General features: G+C 38.3%; 1 protein-coding gene across 1 annotated transcript in view; it reads right to left on the bottom strand.

Annotated features, from left to right (window-relative positions):
• The window catches only part of LOC110510837 (disintegrin and metalloproteinase domain-containing protein 12), a 226,301-nt gene that overhangs the window by 188,910 nt on the left and 12,650 nt on the right, over positions 1–24,741 (bottom strand). Inside the window, exon 2 of the mRNA XM_090217802.1 lies at positions 9,360–9,484. Coding sequence (XP_090073928.1) covers positions 9,360–9,484 — 125 coding nt within the window. The remainder of the gene's footprint in view (positions 1–9,359; positions 9,485–24,741) is intronic.

Here is a 24,741-nt window from a genome sequence, read left to right as displayed (position 1 = left end):
TAGACTATATACTATATAGAGTAGTAGACTATATACTATATAGAGTAGTAGACTATATACTATATAGAGTAGTAGACTATATACTATATAGAGTAGTAGACTATATACTATATAGAGTAGTAGACTATATACTATATAGAGTAGTAGACTATATACTATATAGAGTAGTAGACTATATACTATATAGAGTAGTACACTATATACTATATAGAGTAGTAGACTATATAGAGTAGTAGACTATATACTATATAGAGTAGTAGACTATATACTATATAGAGTAGTAGACTATATACTATATAGAGTAGTAGACTATATACTATATAGAGTAGTAGACTATATACTATATAGAGTAGTAGACTATATACTATATAGAGTAGTAGACTATATACTATATAGAGTAGTAGACTATATACTATATAGAGTAGTAGACTATATACTATATAGAGTAGTAGACTATATAGAGTAGTAGACTATATACTATATAGAGTAGTAGACTATATACTATATAGAGTAGTAGACTATATACTATATAGAGTAGTAGACTATATACTATATAGAGTAGTAGACTATATACTATATAGAGTAGTAGACTATATACTATATAGAGTAGTAGACTATATACTATATAGAGTAGTAGACTATATACTATATAGAGTAGTAGACTATATACTATATAGAGTAGTAGACTATATACTATATAGAGTAGTAGACTATATACTATATAGAGTAGTAGACTATATACTATATAGAGTAGTAGACTATATACTATATAGAGTAGTAGACTATATACTATATAGAGTAGTAGACTATATACTATATAGAGTAGTAGACTATATACTATATAGAGTAGTAGACTATATACTATATAGAGTAGTAGACTATATACTATATAGAGAAGTAGACTATATAGAGTAGTAGACTATATACTATATAGAGTAGTAGACTATATACTATATAGAGTAGTAGACTATATACTATATAGAGTAGTAGACTATATACTATATAGAGTAGTAGACTATATACTATATAGAGTAGTAGACTATATACTATATAGAGTAGTAGACTATATACTATATAGAGTAGTAGACTATATACTATATAGAGTAGTAGACTATATAGAGTAGTAGACTATATACTATATAGAGTAGTAGACTATATACTATATAGAGTAGTAGACTATATACTATATAGAGTAGTAGACTATATACTATATAGAGTAGTAGACTATATACTATATAGAGTAGTAGACTATATACTATATAGAGTAGAAGACTATATACTATATAGAGTAGTAGACTATATAGAGTAGTAGACTATATACTATATAGAGTAGTAGACTATATACTATATAGAGTAGTAGACTATATACTATATAGAGTAGTAGACTATATACTATATAGAGTAGTAGACTATATACTATATAGAGTAGTAGACTATATACTATATAGAGTAGTAGACTATATACTATATAGAGTAGTAGACTATATACTATATAGAGTAGTAGACTATATACTATATAGAGTAGTAGACTATATACTATATAGAGTAGTAGACTATATAGAGTAGTAGACTATATACCATAGATATATACTATATAGAGTAGTAGACTATATACTATATAGAGTAGTAGACTATATAGAGTAGTAGACTATATACCATAGATATATACTATATAGAGTAGTAGACTATATACTATATAGAGTAGTAGACTATATAGAGTAGTAGACTATATACCATAGATATATACTATATAGAGTAGTAGACTATATACCATAGATATATACTATATAGAGTAGTAGACTATATACTATATAGAGTAGTAGACTATATACTATATAGAGTAGTAGACTATATACTATATAGAGTAGTAGACTATATACTATATAGAGTAGTAGACTATATACTATATAGAGTAGTAGACTATATACTATATAGAGTAGTAGACTATATACTATATAGAGTAGTAGACTATATACTATATAGAGTAGTAGACTATATACTATATAGAGTAGTAGACTATATACTATATAGAGTAGTAGACTATATACTATATAGAGTAGTAGACTATATAGAGTAGTAGACTATATACTATATAGAGTAGTAGACTATATACTATATAGAGTAGTAGACTATATACTATATAGAGTAGTAGACTATATACTATATAGAGTAGTAGACTATATACTATATAGAGTAGTAGACTATATACTATATAGAGTAGTAGACTATATACTATATAGAGTAGTAGACTATATACTATATAGAGTAGTAGACTATATACTATATAGAGTAGTAGACTATATAGAGTAGTAGACTATATACTATATAGAGTAGTAGACTATATACTATATAGAGTAGTAGACTATATACTATATAGAGTAGTAGACTATATACTATATAGAGTAGTAGACTATATACTATATAGAGTAGTAGACTATATACTATATAGAGTAGTAGACTATATACTATATAGAGTAGTAGACTATATACTATATAGAGTAGTAGACTATATACTATATAGAGTAGTAGACTATATACTATATAGAGTAGTAGACTATATACTATATAGAGTAGTAGACTATATACTATATAGAGTAGTAGACTATATACTATATAGAGTAGTAGACTATATAGAGTAGTAGACTATATACTATATAGAGTAGTAGACTATATACTATATAGAGTAGTAGACTATATACTATATAGAGTAGTAGACTATATACTATATAGAGTAGTAGACTATATACTATATAGAGTAGTAGACTATATACTATATAGAGTAGTAGACTATATACTATATAGAGTAGTAGACTATATACTATATAGAGTAGTAGACTATATACTATACAGAGTAGTAGACTATATACTATATAGAGTAGTAGACTATATACCATAGATATATACTATATAGAGTAGTAGACTATATACTATATAGAGTAGTAGACTATATACTATATAGAGTAGTAGACTATATACCATAGATATATACTATATAGAGTAGTAGACTATATACCATAGATATATACTATATAGAGTAGTAGACTATATACCATAGATATATACTATATAGAGTAGTAGACTATATACCATAGATATATACTATATAGAGTAGTAGACTATATACTATATAGAGTAGTAGACTATATACTATATAGAGTAGTAGACTATATACCATAGATATATACTATATAGAGTAGTAGACTATATACCATAGATATATACTATATAGAGTAGTAGACTATATACCATAGATATATACTATATAGAGTAGTAGACTATATACTATATAGAGTAGTAGACTATATACTATATAGAGTAGTAGACTATATACTATATAGAGTAGTAGACTATATACTATATAGAGTAGTAGACTATATACTATATATAGTAGTAGACTATATACTATATAGAGTAGTAGACTATATACTATATAGAGTAGTAGACTATATACCATAGATATATACTATATAGAGTAGTAGACTATATACCATAGATATATACTATATAGAGTAGTAGACTATATACTATATAGAGTAGTAGACTATATACCATAGATATATACTATATAGAGTAGTAGACTATATACTATATAGAGTAGTAGACTATATACCATAGATATATACTATATAGAGTAGTAGACTATATACTATATAGAGTAGTAGACTATATACTATATAGAGTAGTAGACTATATACTATATAGAGTAGTAGACTATATACTATATAGAGTAGTAGACTATATACTATATAGAGTAGTAGACTATATACTATACAGAGTAGTAGACTATATACTATATAGAGTAGTAGACTATATACTATATAGAGTAGTAGACTATATACTATATATAGTAGTAGACTATATACTATATAGAGTAGTAGACTATATACTATATAGAGTAGTAGACTATATACTATATAGAGTAGTAGACTATATACTATATAGAGTAGTAGACTATATACTATATAGAGTAGTAGACTATATACTATATAGAGTAGTAGACTATATACTATATAGAGTAGTAGACTATATACTATATAGAGTAGTAGACTATATAGAGTAGTAGACTATATACTATATAGAGTAGTAGACTATATACTATATAGAGTAGTAGACTATATACTATATAGAGTAGTAGACTATATACTATATAGAGTAGTAGACTATATACTATATAGAGTAGTAGACTATATACTATATAGAGTAGTAGACTATATACTATATAGAGTAGTAGACTATATACTATATAGAGTAGTAGACTATATACTATATAGAGTAGTAGACTATATACTATATAGAGTAGTAGACTATATACTATATAGAGTAGTAGACTATATACTATATAGAGTAGTAGACTATATACTATATAGAGTAGTAGACTATATACTATATAGAGTAGTAGACTATATACTATATAGAGTAGTAGACTATATAGAGTAGTAGACTATATACTATATAGAGTAGTAGACTATATACTATATAGAGTAGTAGACTATATACTATATAGAGTAGTAGACTATATACTATATAGAGTAGTAGACTATATACTATATAGAGTAGTAGACTATATACTATATAGAGTAGTAGACTATATACTATATAGAGTAGTAGACTATATACTATATAGAGTAGTAGACTATATACTATATAGAGTAGTAGACTATATACTATATAGAGTAGTAGACTATATACTATATAGAGTAGTAGACTATATACTATATAGAGTAGTAGACTATATACTATATAGAGTAGTAGACTATATACTATATAGAGTAGAAGACTATATACTATATAGAGTAGTAGACTATATACTATATAGAGTAGTAGACTATATACTATATAGAGTAGTAGACTATATACTATATAGAGTAGTAGACTATATACTATATAGAGTAGTAGACTATATACTATATAGAGTAGTAGACTATATACCATAGATATATACTATATAGAGTAGTAGACTATATACCATAGATATATACTATATAGAGTAGTAGACTATATACTATATAGAGTAGTAGACTATATAGAGTAGTAGACTATATACTATATAGAGTAGTAGACTATATACTATATAGAGTAGTAGACTATATAGAGTAGTAGACTATATACTATATAGAGTAGTAGACTATATAGAGTAGTAGACTATATACTATATAGAGTAGTAGACTATATACTATATAGAGTAGTAGACTATATACTATATAGAGTAGTAGACTATATACTATATAGAGTAGTAGACTATATACTATATAGAGTAGTAGACTATATACTATATAGAGTAGTAGACTATATACTATATAGAGTAGTAGACTATATACTATATAGAGTAGTAGACTATATACTATATAGAGTAGTAGACTATATACTATATAGAGTAGTAGACTATATAGAGTAGTAGACTATATACTATATAGAGTAGTAGACTATATACTATATAGAGTAGTAGACTATATACTATATAGAGTAGTAGACTATATACTATATAGAGTAGTAGACTATATACTATATAGAGTAGTAGACTATATACTATATAGAGTAGAAGACTATATACTATATAGAGTAGTAGACTATATACTATATAGAGTAGTAGACTATATACTATATAGAGTAGTAGACTATATACTATATAGAGTAGTAGACTATATAGAGTAGTAGACTATATACTATATAGAGTAGTAGACTATATACTATATAGAGTAGTAGACTATATACTATATAGAGTAGTAGACTATATACTATATAGAGTAGTAGACTATATACTATATAGAGTAGTAGACTATATACTATATAGAGTAGTAGACTATATACTATATAGAGTAGTAGACTATATACTATATAGAGTAGTAGACTATATACTATATAGAGTAGTAGACTATATACTATATAGAGTAGTAGACTATATACCATAGATATATACTATATAGAGTAGTAGACTATATACTATATAGAGTAGTAGACTATATACTATATAGAGTAGTAGACTATATAGAGTAGTAGACTATATACTATATAGAGTAGTAGACTATATACTATATAGAGTAGTAGACTATATAGAGTAGTAGACTATATACTATATAGAGTAGTAGACTATATACTATATAGAGTAGTAGACTATATACTATATAGAGTAGTAGACTATATAGAGTAGTAGACTATATACTATATAGAGTAGTAGACTATATACTATATAGAGTAGTAGACTATATACTATATAGAGTAGTAGACTATATACTATATAGAGTAGTAGACTATATACTATATAGAGTAGTAGACTATATACTATATAGAGTAGTAGACTATATACTATATAGAGTAGTAGACTATATACTATATAGAGTAGTAGACTATATACTATATAGAGTAGTAGACTATATACTATATAGAGTAGTAGACTATATACCATAGATATATACTATATAGAGTAGTAGACTATATACCATAGATATATACTATATAGAGTAGTAGACTATATACCATAGATATATACTATATAGAGTAGTAGACTATATACCATAGATATATACTATATAGAGTAGTAGACTATATACCATAGATATATACTATATAGAGTAGTAGACTATATACCATAGATATATACTATATAGAGTAGTAGACTATATACCATAGATATATACTATATAGAGTAGTAGACTATATACCATAGATATATACTATATAGAGTAGTAGACTATATACCATAGATATATACTATATAGAGTAGTAGACTATATACCATAGATATATACTATATAGAGTAGTAGACTATATACCATAGATATATTCTATATAGAGTAGTAGACTATATACTATATAGAGTAGTAGACTATATACTATATAGAGTAGTAGACTATATACTATATAGAGTAGTAGACTATATACCATAGATATATACTATATAGAGTAGTAGACTATATACTATATAGAGTAGTAGACTATATACTATATAGAGTAGTAGACTATATAGAGTAGTAGACTATATACTATATAGAGTAGTAGACTATATACTATATAGAGTAGTAGACTATATACTATATAGAGTAGTAGACTATATACTATATAGAGTAGTAGACTATATACTATATAGAGTAGTAGACTATATACTATATAGAGTAGTAGACTATATACTATATAGAGTAGTAGACTATATACTATATAGAGTAGTAGACTATATACTATATAGAGTAGTAGACTATATACTATATAGAGTAGTAGACTATATACTATATAGAGTAGTAGACTATATACTATATAGAGTAGTAGACTATATACTATATAGAGTAGTAGACTATATACTATATAGAGTAGTAGACTATATACTATATAGAGTAGTAGATATATACTATATAGAGTAGTAGACTATATACTATATAGAGTAGTAGATATATACTATATAGAGTAGTAGACTATATACTATATAGAGTAGTAGATATATACTATATAGAGTAGTAGACTATATACTATATAGAGTAGTAGATATATACTATATAGAGTAGTAGACTATATACCATAGATATATACTATATAGAGTAGTAGACTATATACTATATAGAGTAGTAGATATATACTATATAGAGTAGTAGACTATATACTATATAGAGTAGTAGATATATACTATATAGAGTAGTAGACTATATACTATATAGAGTAGTAGATATATACTATATAGAGTAGTAGACTATATACTATATAGAGTAGTAGATATATACTATATAGAGTAGTAGACTATATACCATAGATATATACTATATAGAGTAGTAGACTATATACTATATAGAGTAGTAGACTATATACTATATAGAGTAGTAGACTATATACCATAGATATATACTATATAGAGTAGTAGACTATATACTATATAGAGTAGTAGATATATACTATATAGAGTAGTAGACTATATACCGTAGATATATACTATATAGAGTAGTAGACTATATACCATAGATATATACTATATAGAGTAGTAGACTATATACTATATAGAGTAGTAGACTATATACTATATAGAGTAGTAGACTATATACCATAGATATATACTATATAGAGTAGTAGACTATATACTATATAGAGTAGTAGATATATACTATATAGAGTAGTAGACTATATACTATATAGAGTAGTAGATATATACTATATAGAGTAGTAGACTATATACCGTAGATATATACTATATAGAGTAGTAGACTATATACCATAGATATATACTATATAGAGTAGTAGACTATATACCATAGATATATTCTATATAGAGTAGTAGACTATATACCATAGATATATTCTATATAGAGTAGTAGACTATATACCATAGATATATTCTATATAGAGTAGTAGACTATATACCATAGATATATTCTATATAGAGTAGTAGACTATATACCATAGATATATTCTATATAGAGTAGTAGACTATATACCATAGATATATTCTATATAGAGTAGTAGACTATATACCATAGATATATTCTATATAGAGTAGTAGACTATATACCATAGATATATACTATATAGAGTAGTAGACTATATACTATATAGAGTAGTAGACTATATACTATATAGAGTAGTAGACTATATACTATATAGAGTAGTAGACTATATACTATATAGAGTAGTAGACTATATACTATATAGAGTAGTAGACTATATACTATATAGAGTAGTAGACTATATACTATATAGAGTAGTAGACTATATACTATATAGAGTAGTAGACTATATACTATATAGAGTAGTAGACTATATACTATATAGAGTAGTAGACTATATACTATATAGAGTAGTAGACTATATACTATATAGAGTAGTAGACTATATACTATATAGAGTAGTAGACTATATACTATATAGAGTAGTAGACTATATACCATATAGAGTAGTAGACTATATACTATATAGAGTAGTAGACTATATACCATAGATATATACTATATAGAGTAGTAGACTATATACCATAGATATATACTATATAGAGTAGTAGACTATATACCATAGATATATACTATATAGAGTAGTAGACTATATACCATAGATATATACTATATAGAGTAGTAGACTATATACCATAGATATATACTATATAGAGTAGTAGACTATATACTATATAGAGTAGTAGACTATATACTATAGATATATTCTATATAGAGTAGTAGACTATATACTATAGATATATTCTATATAGAGTAGTAGACTATATACTATAGATATATTCTATATAGAGTAGTAGACTATATACTATAGATATATACTATATAGAGTAGTAGACTGAGTATCGCCTCTGTTTCACTATTGTTTCTTCAGTTTAATTCCAGGCTACAATCTGATAGCCAATAGGCATCTTGTGTAGACCCGCCCTGGTTGATATTGACCTGTGATTGGAGCAGAGTGACTGGTCTCCATTCTTCTTCTCCGACCAATAGGAGAGGTACAGTAGTCCCGTAGTGTTTCAGCTTGGCGGTAGACCTCTGCTGATTGGTTGCGGTAAGTGGTCTCCCTGTGGATGAGAGAAGTAAAACGCGTCAGAAGACGTAACGAGACTTCGCTGACGTACTCACCCAAATCCCATTGACGTTGAGCGTCTGTAGAGATTCAGCTCAGTCAACAACGAAAGCCTACAGAAACAACAAGATGGTGCTCACTTCGATGAGGAAAGACATCCACTTGGATGACAGTGGACACTGACCTACAGAAACAACAAGATAGTGCTCACTTCAATGAGGAAAGACATCCACTTGGATGACAGCGGACATACTCATCCCATTCAAAATGTACAGGGAGTGTATCAGTCTGGGAAACTGACGTTGGTTTAACATAGACGGCAGCCTCGTTCTTCACTGAGCTGTTTTCCTGCAGGCACTTGTAATGCGGATCTGTCATCCCATCCCCATTATGAAGACCTGGGGGGGGGGGGGGGGGGGGGGGGGCATTGTAACAGTTAAACTGTACGTGGTAGAACAGGGTTTGACATGGTACTCACCCTGTAATACAGGATGTCACAATTACGTGTAATTACTGTAGTCCTATCTGGCAGACAGACCGTGCAAATAGCACCTTGTGTTGCAGCTGACAAGATAATGAAATCGTAAAAATGGCAGCCATCAAAAAAACAAAACTCAGCGTTCTTTCAAGACATCTGTTTTTGTGCTTTTATATAGACTGTCAGTTAACACAAAGAGCCTGACGCACACACACACACACACACACACACATGCACACGCACGCGCACGCACACACACACACACACACGCACACACATCACTAATCACTAGTAGCATTTAGACATCAAGGGATGAGAAGAAATGTCAGTCTCCCTGGAAACCAGAACCATCCCATCAACACAAGCTGATGTTCATTTGAATAATTATGTTGGGGGGGGGGGGGTTCTAAGCATTCTGAGCCTGAGTATTCCAAGCTTGGATTGCTTCCTTGTGTCTCTAGGGGTTTAGACCGTAGATTTGGTATCTCTCAGCTTGGATTGGCTCCTTGTATCTCTTGGGGTTTGGGTCATAGGTTTGGGCCATAGGTTTTGGCCCTCTGAGCTTGGAATGCTAGTGATCTCTGTGATAACCACATGGAGGAGTTGAGGTATCTGAGCTTTCTAAGATTTGGTTATTCTCATTCTGTGTGGTCTACTTATCTACTTTCAGTCTCTGAGGAGTGTTCTGTTCTGTCTGTCTGAGTTAAGTGAGACCTAATGGTCCCTGTCCTAAGAGCTCTGGGGCTTCAGTCGATTATGACTGACCACATTTTCCCCCAAAATCCAATACCGGCCAGGCACTGTGTATCGCCTGAGGAGCTTTAGGAGGGTGAGATGAAACAGGAGGGCAGCTGAGTGTTTTGCCACTCAGGACTGTGACCGAGACAGCAATCTGCCTCTAAAACTCCATCATGAACTCACACACAGACACACTGGCTCCAGAATCCAATAGCAGGCTCCTGAAAGACCATGCTAACAGGATCTCTACTAATCCAATAGCAGGGTGCTAAAGGACCATGCTAACAGGAGCTCTACTAATCCAATAGCAGGCTACTGAAAGACCATGCTAACAGGATCTCCACTAATCCAATAGCAGGGTACTGAAAGACCATGCTAACAGGATCTCTACTAATCCAATAGCAGGGTGTTTTAAAACCATGCTAACAGGATCTCTACTAATCCAATAGCAGGGTGTTTAAAGACCATGCTAACAGGAGCTCTACTAATCCAATAGCAGGCTACTGAAAGACCATGCTAACAGGATCTCCACTAATCCAATAGCAGGGTGCTAAAGGACCATGCTAACAGGAGCTCTACTAATCCAATAGCAGGCTACTGAAAGACCATGCTAACAGGATCTCCACTAATCCAATAGCAGGGTACTGAAAGACCATGCTAACAGGATCTCTACTAATCCAATAGCAGGGTGTTTAAAGACCATGCTAACAGGATCTCCACTAATCCAATAGCAGGGTACTGAAAGACCATGCTAACAGGATCTCTACTAATCCAATGGCAGGGTGTTTAAAGACCATGCTAACAGGATCTCTACTAATCCAATAGCAGGGTGCTAAAGGACCATGCTAACAGGATCTCTACTAATCCAATAGCAGGGTACTGAAAGACCATGCTAACAGGATCTCTACTAATCTAATAGCAGGGTACTTAAAGACCATGCTAACATGAGCTCTACTAATCCAATAGCAGGGTGTTTTAAAGACCATGCTAACAGGATCTCTACTAATCCAATAGCAGGGTACTTAAAGACCATGCTAACAGGATCTCTACTAATCCAATAGCAGGGTACTGAAAGACAGTGCTAACAGGATCTCTACTAATCCAATAGCAGGGTACTGAAAGACCATGCTAACAGGATCTCTACTAATCCAATAGCAGGGTGCTTAAAGACCATGCTAACAGGATCTCTACTAATCCAATAGCAGGGTACTTAAAGACCATGCTAACATGAGCTCTACTAATCCAATAGCAGGGTGCTTAATAAAGACCGTGCTAACAGGATCTCTACTAATCCAATAGCAGGGTGCTTAATAAAGACCATGCTAACAGGATCTCTACTAATCCAATAGCAGGGTGTTTAAAGACCATGCTAACAGGATCTCTACTAATCCAATAGCAGGGTGTTTAAAGACCATGCTAACAGGATCTCTACTAATCCAATAGCAGGGTACTGAAAGACCATGCTAACAGGATCTCTACTAATCCAATAGCAGGGTGTTTAAAGACCATGCTAACAGGATCTCTACTAATCCAATAGCAGGGTACTTAAAGACCATGCTAACAGGATCTCTACTAATCCAATAGCAGGGTGTTTAAAGACCATGCTAACAGGATCTCTACTAATCCAATAGCAGGGTACCTAAAGACCATGCTAACAGGATCTCTACTAATCCAATAGCAGGGTACTTAAAGACCATGCTAACAGGATCTCTACTAATCCAATAGCAGGGTACTTAAAGACCATGCTAACAGGATCTCTACTAATCCAATAGCAGGGTACTTAAAGACCATGCTAACAGGATCTCTACTAATCCAATAGCAGGGTACTGAAAGACCGTGCTAACAGGATCTCTACTAATCCAATAGCAGGGTGTTTAAAGACCATACTAACAGGATCTCTACTCATCCAATAGCAGGGTACTTAAAGACCATGCTAACAGGATCTCTACTAATCCAATAGCAGGGTGCTTAATAAAGACCATGCTAACAGGATCTCTACTAATCCAATAGCAGGGTGCTTAATAAAGACCATGCTAACAGGATCTCTACTAATCCAATAGCAGGGTACTGAAAGACCATGCTAACAGGATCTCTACTAATCCAATAGCAGGGTGTTTTAAAACCATGCTAACAGGATCTCTATTAATCCAATAGCAGGTTACTTAAAGACCATGCTAACAGGATCTCTACTAATCTAATAGCAGGGTACTTAAAGACCATGCTAACAGGATCTCTACTAATCCAATAGCAGGGTACTGAAAGACCGTGCTAACAGGATCTCTACTAATCCAATAGCAGGGTGTTTTAAAACCATGCTAACAGGATCTCTACTAATCCAATAGCAGGGTACTTAAAGACCATGCTAACAGGATCTCTACTAATCCAATAGCAGGGTACTGAAAGACCGTGCTAACAGGATCTCTACTAATCCAATAGCAGGGTGTTTTAAAACCATGCTAACAGGATCTCTATTAATCCAATAGCAGGGTACTTAAAGACCATGCTAACAGGATCTCTACTAATCCAATAGCAGGGTACTTAAAGACCATGCTAACAGGATCTCTACTAATCCAATAGCAGGGTACTGAAAGACCATGCTAACAGGATCTCTACTAATCCAATAGCAGGGTACTTAAAGACCATGCTAACAGGATCTCTACTAATCCAATAGCAGGGTGTTTAAAGACCGTGCTAACAGGATCTCTATTAATCCAATAGCAGGCTCCTGAAAGACCATGCTAACAGGATCTCTATTAATCCAACAGCAGGGTACCTAAAGACCATGCTAACAGGATCTCTACTAATCCAATAGCAGGGTGTTTAAAGACCATGCTAACAGGATCTCTACTAATCCAATAGCAGGGTACTTAAAGACCATGCTAACAGGATCTCTACTAATCCAATAGCAGGGTGCTTAAAGACCATGCTAACAGGATCTCTACTAATCCAATAGCAGGGTGTTTAAAGACCATGCTAACAGGATCTCTACTAATCCAATAGCAGGGTGTTTAAAGACTGTGCTAACAGGATCTCTACTAATCCAATAGCAGGGTACTGAAAGACCATGCTAACAGGATCTCTACTAATCCAATAGCAGGGTGTTTAAAGACTGTGCTAACAGGATCTCTACTAATCCAATAGCAGGGTGTTTAAAGACTGTGCTAACAGGATCTCTACTAATCCAATAGCAGGGTGTTTAAAGACCATGCTAACAGGATCTCTACTAATCCAATAGCAGGGTACTTATTAAAGACCATGCTAACTGGAGCTCTACTACAGTAATCAGCTCTCCTCAGACTAGTGGGGAAATTGAAACATAGGACTGTGTCTAAAATGATACCCTATAGGCCCTGGTCCAAAGTAGTGCACTATATAGAGAATGGGGTGCCATTTGGGAGGCACTATGGAGATCCAGTGGCTTGTCTTAACACAGAACAGTTTATTGGCTCCATTTGTCTAAGTACAAACATTGTGAATCTATTGTTTGTTTGTTCTTCTGGATGAGACTCTCTCTCTCAAAGACTGATCATTTCCAGGCCGCTGGATTCCCTCTGTGTGTTTGTGTGACTGACTGATTTGTTTTTGGTCATTATGCGGTCGGTCAGTCGGTCGGCTGTGTTCGTGTGTGGGCTTAGAGGAAGTGTGTGTGTGGGGGGGGGGGGGGGGGGGGAGCTTAGAGGAAGTGTGTTTCAGTGGGGGAACTGAAGGATATTGACCAGCGTGTTTCAGAGGGGGAACTGAAGGATTTTGACCAGCGTGTTTCAGAGGGGGAACTGAAGGATTTTGACCAGCGTGTTTCAGAGGGGAACTGAAGGATATTGACCAGCTTGTTTCAGAGGGGGAACTGAAGGATATTGACCAGCGTGTTTCAGAGGGGGAACTGAAGGATTTTGACCAGCGTGTTTCAGAGGGGAACTGAAGGATTTTGACCAGCGTGTTTCAGAGGGGGAACTGAAGGATTTTGACCAGCGTGTTTCAGAGGGGAACTGAAGGATATTGACCAGCTTGTTTCAGAGGGGGAACTGAAGGATTTTGACCAGCGTGTTTCAGAGGGGAACTGAAGGATATTGACCAGCTTGTTTCAGAGGGGGAACTGAAGGATATTGACCAGCGTGTGTGTGTGTGTGTGTGTGTGTGTGTGTGTGTGTGTGTGTGTGTGTGTGTGTGTGTGTGTGTGTGTGTGTGTGTGTGTGGGTGCGAGTGCGAGTGCGAGTGCGAGTGCGTGTGCGTGTGCGTGTGTGTGTGTGTGTGTGTGTGCGCACGTGCGTGTGTGCGCACGTGCGTGCGTGCGTGAGAGAACTACACAGTGTTAACAAAGCCTAACCAAGACATTTCAGTGGAAACGTTTCACAATAAAACTGTGAGAGCATTCAACAGTCTGCGATGTGTCTCTTTTCTTCAATCCATTTCTTTATCTTCTCATTCTCATGACTCAATCGGGAATTTCTGAGTCAGACAAACCCCTGATGTTCCTCTGTCTTTCACTGTTATCCAGCCTTGTTAACTAATCCCTGATGTTCCTCTGTCTTTCACTGTTAGCCAGCCTTGTTAACTAATCCCTGAAGTTCCTCTGTCCTTCACTGTTAGCCAGCCTTGTTAACTAATCCCTGAAGTTCCTCTGTCCTTCACTGTTAGCCAGCCTTTTTAACTAATCCCTGAAGTTCCTCTGTCCTTCACTGTTAGCCAGCCTTGTTAACTAATCCCTGAAGTTCCTCTGTCCTTCACTGTTAGCCAGCCTTTTTAACTAATCCCTGAAGTTCCTCTGTCCTTCACTGTTAGCCAGCCTTGTTAACTAATCCCTGAAGTTCCTCTGTCCTTCACTGCTAGCCAGCCTTGTTAACTAATCCCTGAAGTTCCTCTGTCCTTCACTGTTAGCCAGCCTTGTTAACTAATCCCTGAAGTTCCTCTGTCCTTCACTGTTAGCCAGCCTTGTTAACTAATCCCTGAAGTTCCTCTGTCCTTCACTGTTAGCCAGCCTTGTTAACTAATCCCTGAAGTTCCTCTGTCCTTCACTGTTAGCCAGCCTTGTTAACTAATCCCTGAAGTTTCTCTGTCCTTCACTGTTAGCCAGACTTGTTAACTAACCCCAACACCATGTTCCTGACCTGTACTGAATCAGCCTCATTAACTAACCCTACCACTATGTTCCTGACCTAACCCCACCACTACGTTCCTGACCTAACCCCACCACTATGTTCCTGACCTAACCCCACCACTATGTTCCTGACCTAACCCCACCACTATGTTCCTGACCTAACCCCAACACTATGTTCCTGACCTAACCCCAACACTATGTTCCTGACCTAATCCCACCACTATTTTCCTGACCTAACCCTAACCCCAACACTATGTTCCTGACCTAACCCCACCACTATGTTCCTGACCTAACCCTAACCCCAACACTATGTTCCTGCCCTAACCCCAACACTATGTTCCTGACCTAACCCCACCACTACGTTCCTGACCTAACCCCACCACTACGTTCCTGACCTAACCCCAACACTATGTTCCTGACCTAACCCCAACACTATGTTCCTGACCTAACCCCAACACTATGTTCCTGACCTAACCCCACCACTATGTTCCTGACCTAACCCTACCACTATGTTCCTGACCTAACCCCAACACTATGTTCCTGACCTAACCCCACCACTATGTTACTGACCTAACCCTAACCCCACCACTATGTTCCTGACCTAACCCCACCACTATGTTCCTGACCTAACCTTACCACTATGTTCCTGACCTAACCCCAACACTATGTTCCTGACCTAACCCTAACCCCACCACTATGTTCCTGACCTAACCCTACCACTATGTTCCTGACCTAACCCCAACACTATGTTCCTGACCTAACCCTACCACTATGTTCCTGACCTAACCCTACCACTATGTTCCTGACCTAACCCCACCACTATGTTCCTGGCCTAACCCCACCACTACGTTCCTGACCTAACCCAACACTATGTTCCTGAACTGTACTGAACCAGTCTTGTTAACTAACCCCAACACTATGTTCCTGACCTAACCCCACCACTATGTTCCTGACCTAACCCCACCACTATGTTCCTGACCTGTACTGAACCAGACTTGTTAACTAACCCCAACACTATGTTCCTGACCTAACCCCACCACTATGTTCCTGACCTAACCCCACCACTATATTCCTGACCTAACCCTAACCCCACCACTATGTTCCTGACCTAACCTCACCACTATGTTCCTGACCTAACCCCACCACTATATTCCTGACCTAACCCTAACCCCACCACTATGTTCCTGACCTAACCCCACCACTATGTTCCTGACCTAACCCCACCACTATGTTCCTGACCTAACCCCAACACTACGTTCCTGACCTAACCCCACCACTATGTTCCTGACCTAACCCTAACCCCAACACTATGTTCCTGACCTAACCCCAACACTACGTTCCTGACCTAACCCCAACACTACGTTCCTGACCTAACCCCACCACTATGTTCCTGACCTGACCCTAACCCTACCACTATGTTCCTGACCTAACCCCACCACTACGTTCCTGACCTAACCCCACCACTATGTTCCTGACCTAACCCTACCACTATGTTCCTGACCTAACCCCACCACTATGTTCCTGACCTAACCCCACCACTATGTTCCTGACCAAACCCCACCACTATGTTCCTGACCAAACCCCACCACTATGTTCCTGACCTAACCCCACCACTATGTTCCTGACCTAACCCTACCACTATGTTCCTGACCAAACCCCACCACTATGTTCCTGACCTAACCCCAACACTATGTTCCTGACCTAACCCCACCACTATGTTCCTGACCTAACCCCACCACTATGTTCCTGACCTAACCCCAACACTATGTTCCTGACCTAACCCCAACACTATGTTCCTGACCTAACCCCACCACTATGTTCCTGATCTAACCCCACCACTATATTCCTGACCTAACCCTAACCCCACCACTATGTTCCTGACCTAACCCCACCACTATGTTCCTGACCTAACCTCACCACTATGTTCCTGACCTAACCCCACCACTATGTTCCTGACCTAACCCCACCACTATGTTCCTGACCTAACCCCAACACTATGTCCCTGACCTAACCCCACCACTATATTCCTGACCTAACCCTAACCCCACCACTATGTTCCTGACCTAACCCCACCACTATGTTCCTGACCTAACACCACCACTATGTTCCTGACCTAACCCCAACACTACGTTCCTGACCTAACCCCACCACTATGTTCCTGACCTAACCCCACCACTATGTTCCTGACCTAACCCCACCACTATGTTCTTGACCTAACCCTAACCCCAACACTATGTTCCTGACCTAACCCCACCACTATGTTCCTGACCTAACCCCACCACTATGTTCCTGACCTAACCCCAACACTATGTTCATGACCTAACCCCACCACTATGTTCCTGACCTAACCCTACCACTATGTTCCTGACCTAACCCCACCACTATGTTTCTGACCTAACCACAACACTATGTTCCTGACCTAACAACAACACTATGTTCCTGACCTAACCTTAACCCCACCACTATGTTCCTGACCTAACCCCACCACTATATTCCTGACCTAACCTTAACCCCACCACTATGTTCCTGACCTAACCCCAACACTATGTTCATGACCTAACCCCACCACTATGTTCCTGACCTAACCCCACCACTATGTTCCTGACCTAACCCCAACACTAAGTTCATGACCTAACCCCACCACTATGTTCCTGACCTAACCCTACCACTATGTTCCTGACCTAACCCCACCACTATGTTCCTGACCTAACCCCACCACTATGTTCCTGACCTAACCCCACCACTATATTCCTGACCTAACCTTAACCCCACCACTATGTTCCTGACCTAACCCCACCACTATGTTCCTGACCTAACCCCACCACTATATTCCTGACCTAACCTTAACCCCACCACTATGTTCCTGACCTAACCCCACCACTATTTTCCTGACCTAACCCTAACCCCAACACTATGTTCATGACCTAACCCCACCACTATGTTCCTGACCTAACCCCACCACTATGTTCCTGACCTAACCCCACCACTATATTCCTGATCTAACCTTAACCCCACAACTATGTTCCTGACCTAACCCCACCACTATGTTCCTGACCTAACCCTAACCCCAACACTATGTTCCTGACCTAACCCCACCACTATGTTCCTGACCTAACCCCACCACTATGTTCCTGACCTAACCCTAACCCCAACACTATGTTCCTGACCTAACCCCACCACTATGTTCCTGACCTAACCCCACCACTATGTTCCTGACCTAACCCCACCACTATGTTCCTGACCTAACCCTATCCCTACCACTATGTTCCTAACCTAACCCCACCACTATGTTCCTGACCTAACCCTACCACTATTTTCCTGACCTAACCCTACCACTATGTTCCTGACCTAACCCTAACCCCACCACTATGTTCCTGACCTAACCCTAACCCCACCACTATGTTCCTGAACTAACCGTAACCCCGCCACTATGTTCCTGACCTAACCCCACCACTATGTTCCTGACCTAACCCCAACACTATGTTCCTGACCTAACCCTAACCCCACCACTATGTTCCTGACCTAACCCTACCACTATGTTCCTGACCTAACCCTAACCCCAACATTATGTTCCTGACCTAACCCCACCACTATGTTCCTGACCTAACCCCACCACTATGTTCCTGACCTAACCCCAACACTATGTCCCTGACCTAACCCTACCACTATGTTCCTGACCTAACCCTAACCCCATCACTATGTTCCTGACCTAACCCCACCACTATGTTCCTGACCTAACCCCACCACTATGTTCCTGACCTAACCCCACCACTATGTTCCTGACCTAACCCCACCACTATGTCCCTGACCTAACCCCACCACTACGTTCCTGACTTGTACTGAACCAGCCTTGTTAACTAACCCCAACACTATGTTCCTGACCTAACCCCAACACTATGTTCCTGACCTAACCCCAACACTATGTTCCTGTCCTAACCCCACCACTATGTTCCTGACCTAACCCTACCACTATGTTCCTGACCTAACCCCACCACTACGTTCCTGACCTAACCCCAACACTATGTTCCTGATCTAACCCCAACACTATGTTCCTGTCCTAACCCCACCACTATGTTCCTGACCTAACCCCACCACTATGTTCCTGACCTAACCCCACCACTATGTTCCTGACCTAACCCTACCACTATGTTCCTGATCTAACCCCACCACTACGTTCCTGACCTAACCCCAACACTATGTTCCTGACCTAACCCAACACTATGTTCCTGACCTAACCCCAACACTATGTTCCTGACCTAACCCCACCACTATGTTCCTGACCTAACCCCAACAATATGTTCCTGACCTGTACTGAACCAGCCTTGATAACTAACCCCAACACCATGTTCCTGACTTGTACTGAACCAGCCTTGTTAACTAACCCCAACACCATGTTCCTGACCTGTACTGAACCAGCATTAGTAACTAACCCCACCACTATGTTCCTGACCTGTACTGAACCAGCCTTGTTAACTAACCCCAACACCATGTTCCTGACCTGTACTCCCCAGCTGAACCAGCTGTTGTCCATTTCTCTATTTGTCTGTAATGAGAAAACCTCCAAAGCTCAACTCTGATGTGCATCACTTAGCTGATAACAGATACCTAATAACTGTTGAGTCTACCTGTTAGATAACTATGTAAACTAAAACCAACACTGACCACAGCCGTCCACTGTTTAAGGAACCTCAGCCCTGCTGCCCTACATTCCTCAGCCCTGCTGCCCTACATTCCCCAGCAGTACTGCCCTACATTCCCCAGCACTGCCACCCTACATTCCCCGGCCTTGCTGCCCTACATTCCCCAGCCTTGCTGCCCTACATTCCCAGCCCTGCTACCCTACATTCCCCAGCACTGCTGCCCTACATTCCCCAGTACTACCTCCCTACATGCCCCAGCCCTGCTGCCCTACATTCCCCAGCACTGCTGCCCAACATTCCCCCAGCACCACTGCCCTACATTCCCCAGCCCTGCTGCCCTACATTCCCCAGTACTACTGCCCTACATTCCCCAGTACTACTGCCCTACATTCCCCAGCCCTGCTGCCCTACATTCCCCAGCCTTGCTGCCCTACATTCCCCAGTTCTACTGCCCTACATACCCCAGTACTACTGCCCCACATTCCCCGGCCCTGCTGCCCTACATTCCCCAGTACTACTGCCCTACATTTCCCAGCCCTGCTGCCCTACATTCCCCAGCCCTACTGCCCCACATTCCCCAGCAGTATCGCCCTACATTCCCCAGCCCCACTGCCCTACATTCCCCAGTACCACTGCCCTACATTCCCCAGCCCTACTGCCCTACATTCCCCAGCCCTGCTGCCCCACATTCCCCAGCAGTATCGCCCTACATTCCCCATTCCCACTGCCCTACATTCCCCAGTACCACTGCCCTACATTCCCCAGCCCTACTGCCCTACATTCCCCTTATAGAAGACACTAGAAGTTATAGAAGACACTAGACATTATAGAAGACACTAGATGTTATAGAAGACACTAGAAGTTATAGAAGACACTAGATGTTATAGAAGTTATAGAAGACACTAGACGTAATAGAAGTTATAGAAGACACTAGAAGTTATAGAAGACACTAGAAGTTATAGAAGACACTAGACGTTATAGAAGATACTAGAAGTTATAGAAGACACTAGAAGTTATAGAAGTTATAGAAGACACTAGAAGTTATAGAAGACACTAGAAGTTATAGAAGACACTAGAAGTTATAGAAGACACTAGAAGTTATAGAAGACACTAGAAGTTATAGAAGTTATAGAAGTTATAGAAGACACTAGAAGTTATAGAAGTTATAGAAGTTATAGAAGACACTAGAAGTTATAGAAGTTATAGAAGACACTAGAAGTTATAGAAGACACTAGAAGTTATAGAAGACACTAGAAGTTATAGAAGTTATAGAAGACACTAGAAGTTATAGAAGACACTAGAAGTTATAGAAGACACTAGACGTTATAGAAGACACTAGAAGTTATAGAAGACACTAGACCTCATAGAAGACACTAGACCTAATAGAAGACACTAGAAGTTATAGAAGACACTAGACCTCATAGAAGACACTAGACCTAATAGAAGACACTAGAAGTTATAGAAGTTATAGAAGACACTAGACGTTATAGAAGACACTAGACCTAATAGAAGACACTAGAAGTTATAGAAGTTATAGAAGACACTAGACCTTATAGAAGACACTAGACCTAATAGAAGACACTAGAAGTTATAGAAGTTATAGAAGACACTAGACGTTATAGAAGACACTAGACATTATAGAAGACACTGTAAGTTATAGAAGTTATAGAAGACACTAGACGTTATAGAAGTTATAGAAGACACTAGACGTTATAGAAGACACTAGAAGTTATAGAAGTTATAGAAGACACGAGACGTTATAGAAGACACTAGAAGTTATAGAAGACACTAGAAGTTATAGAAGTTATAGAAGACACTAGACGTTATAGAAGACACTAGACGTTATAGAAGACACTAGACACACTCAGCCTTGTTTACAAACCCCAACACTATTTTCCCGTCTCAATCTAACGCGGAAAAAAACTTTTAAGATCAGTGCGGGACAAATTAAGTGTATGTAGAGAATACATCACAGTACACTGTGCAGGGTTGGGTTCCAGCCTTGTTGGATTGGAGAGGGAGCAGAGTGTGTAAAGTTCATGTTGAGACCTTAGAGGGAAACACAGTCTTGGCAATGAAAACATGAGGATTCAATCATGGCAAAGGCAGATCAGAATGAATTGGGTTGCATTAAACCTATGAGAGAATAGAATGTGTAGACGAGGAAACTTCGTCTTTGAAAGTGTAGGAACAGGAACAGGAAGTACATTTAGAAGGATAATTTTAGTAATTTAGCAGACGCTCTTGTCCAGAACAACTTACAGTTTAGGGAGCGTTCATCTTAAAGTAGCCAGGTAATACAACCACATATCAACCCCAGTCATAGTAAGTAAAACGTTTTCTATCAGCTCAGTCAGGGCTCGTCTTACTGAAAGAAAGTTACAATGGCAGGGTGGGTTTTACACATATGGAAGTGTGCTCTTTATAGAGCTAATCTAATCTTTCCTTTTGGAAAGTCAATGGTTGCGCTCAATGTTTCCCTCTCGGGTTGTGGTCAATGTTTCCCTCTCAGGTTGTGGTCAATGTTTCCCTCTCGGGTTGTGGTCAATGTTTCCCTCTCAGGTTGTGGTCAATGTTTCCCTCTCGGGTTGTGGTCAATGTTTCCCTCTCAGGTTGTGGTCAATGTTTCCCTCTCGGGTTGTGGTCAATGTTTCCCTCTCGGGTTGTGGTCAATGTTTCCCTCTCAGGTTGCGGTCTATGTTTCCCTCTCAGGTTGTGGTCAATGTTTCCCTCTCAGGTTGTGGTCAATGTTTCCCTCTCAGGTTGTGGTCAATGTTTCCCTCTCGGGTTGTGGTCAATGTTTCCCTCTCGGGTTGTGGTCAATGTTTCCCTCTCAGGTTGTGGTCAATGTTTCCCTCTCGAGTTGTGGTCAATGTTTCCCTCTCAGGTTGTGGTCAATGTTTCCCTCTCAGGTTGCGGTCAATGTTTCCCTCGCAGGTTGTGGTCAATGTTTCCCTCTCAGGTTGTGGTCAATGTTTCCCTCTCAGGTTGTGGTCAATGTTTCCCTCTCGGGTTGTGGTCAATGTTTCCCTCTCAGGTTGTGGTCAATGTTTCCCTCTCAGATTGTGTTCCTCCTTCCCTGTTCTTTCAGCTATACCAGAAAGAGATGAGAAGGAGGACAGGATACAGCTATACTAGAAAGAGAAGAGGGGAAGGAGACTCTAGGTACAGTAGAACGAGAAGAGAAGAGGGGAGGGGAGAGGAGGAAGGAGACTAGCTACAGTAGAAAGAGAAGAGGGGAGAGGAGGTAGGAGACTAGCTACAGCAGAACAAGAAGAGGGGAGGGTATGTACACCAGCAGCCATGGTATGTCCTGCAGGTAGGAGACTAGCTACAGTAGGGGAGGGTATGTACACCAGCAGCCATGGTATGTACTGCAGGTAGGAGACTAGCTACAGTAGAACGAGAAGAGGGGAGGGTATGTACACCAGCAGCAATGGTATGTCCTGCAGGTAGGAGACTAGCTACAGCAGAACGAGAAGAGGGGAGGGTATGTACACCAGCAGCAATGGTATGTCCTGCAGGTAGGAGACTAGCTACAGCAGAACGAGAAGAGGGGAGGGTATGTACACCAGCAGCCATGGTATGTACTGTGTTATTTATATTTATATCAGATCAGTTCTGCCACTGTATCGTCACAAAGGTCAGGGCTCTCTATAACGGAACACGGTTCATTTAAGTTACAAGGGATCATGTGCTGCATGAAATGAATACAGTGTCAAATTGCAATCGTCTCTGTTCAACACCGCCAGAGGCATTGCGTCACTACAGCACCAGCCGGCAATATCCGGGATAGCACGTTTAAGATAGCACTGAGCTTCTTATTAGTTTTAATATATTATATTCTGTTTTTTCTGACTTTATTTATTAGAACGATAGAGAGAAGTTGTGTCCAAGTCCAGGAGGATGGATTCCAACCTATCCCCGACACCGTAGAAATGTGTGTCGAGGCTGCAGCGTTACTGCTAGTCTACCAGCTTCTCTGACTGACCTGAGACCTAGAGACCACCTGCCGGTCCACCAGCATCTCTTTAACTGACTGACCTGAGACATGGAGACTACCTGCCGGTCCACCAGCATCTCTGACTAACCTGAGACTTAGAGACCACCTGCCGGTCCACCAGCATCTCCTTAACTGACTGACCTGAGACCTGGAGACCACCAGCCGGTCCACCAGCATCTCTTTAACTGACTGACCTGAGACATGGAGACCACCAGCCAGTCTTCCAGCATCTCTTTAACTGACTGACCTGAGACATGGGGACCACCAGACAGTCCACCAGCATCTCCTTAACTGACTG

The sequence above is a fragment of the Oncorhynchus mykiss genome, chromosome 23 (genome assembly GCF_057628025.1).
Source record: "Oncorhynchus mykiss isolate SJ-2025 chromosome 23, ASM5762802v1, whole genome shotgun sequence".
Classification (NCBI taxonomy): Eukaryota; Metazoa; Chordata; class Actinopteri; order Salmoniformes; family Salmonidae; genus Oncorhynchus; species Oncorhynchus mykiss.
This window is presented reverse-complemented; position numbering and strand designations above follow the sequence as displayed.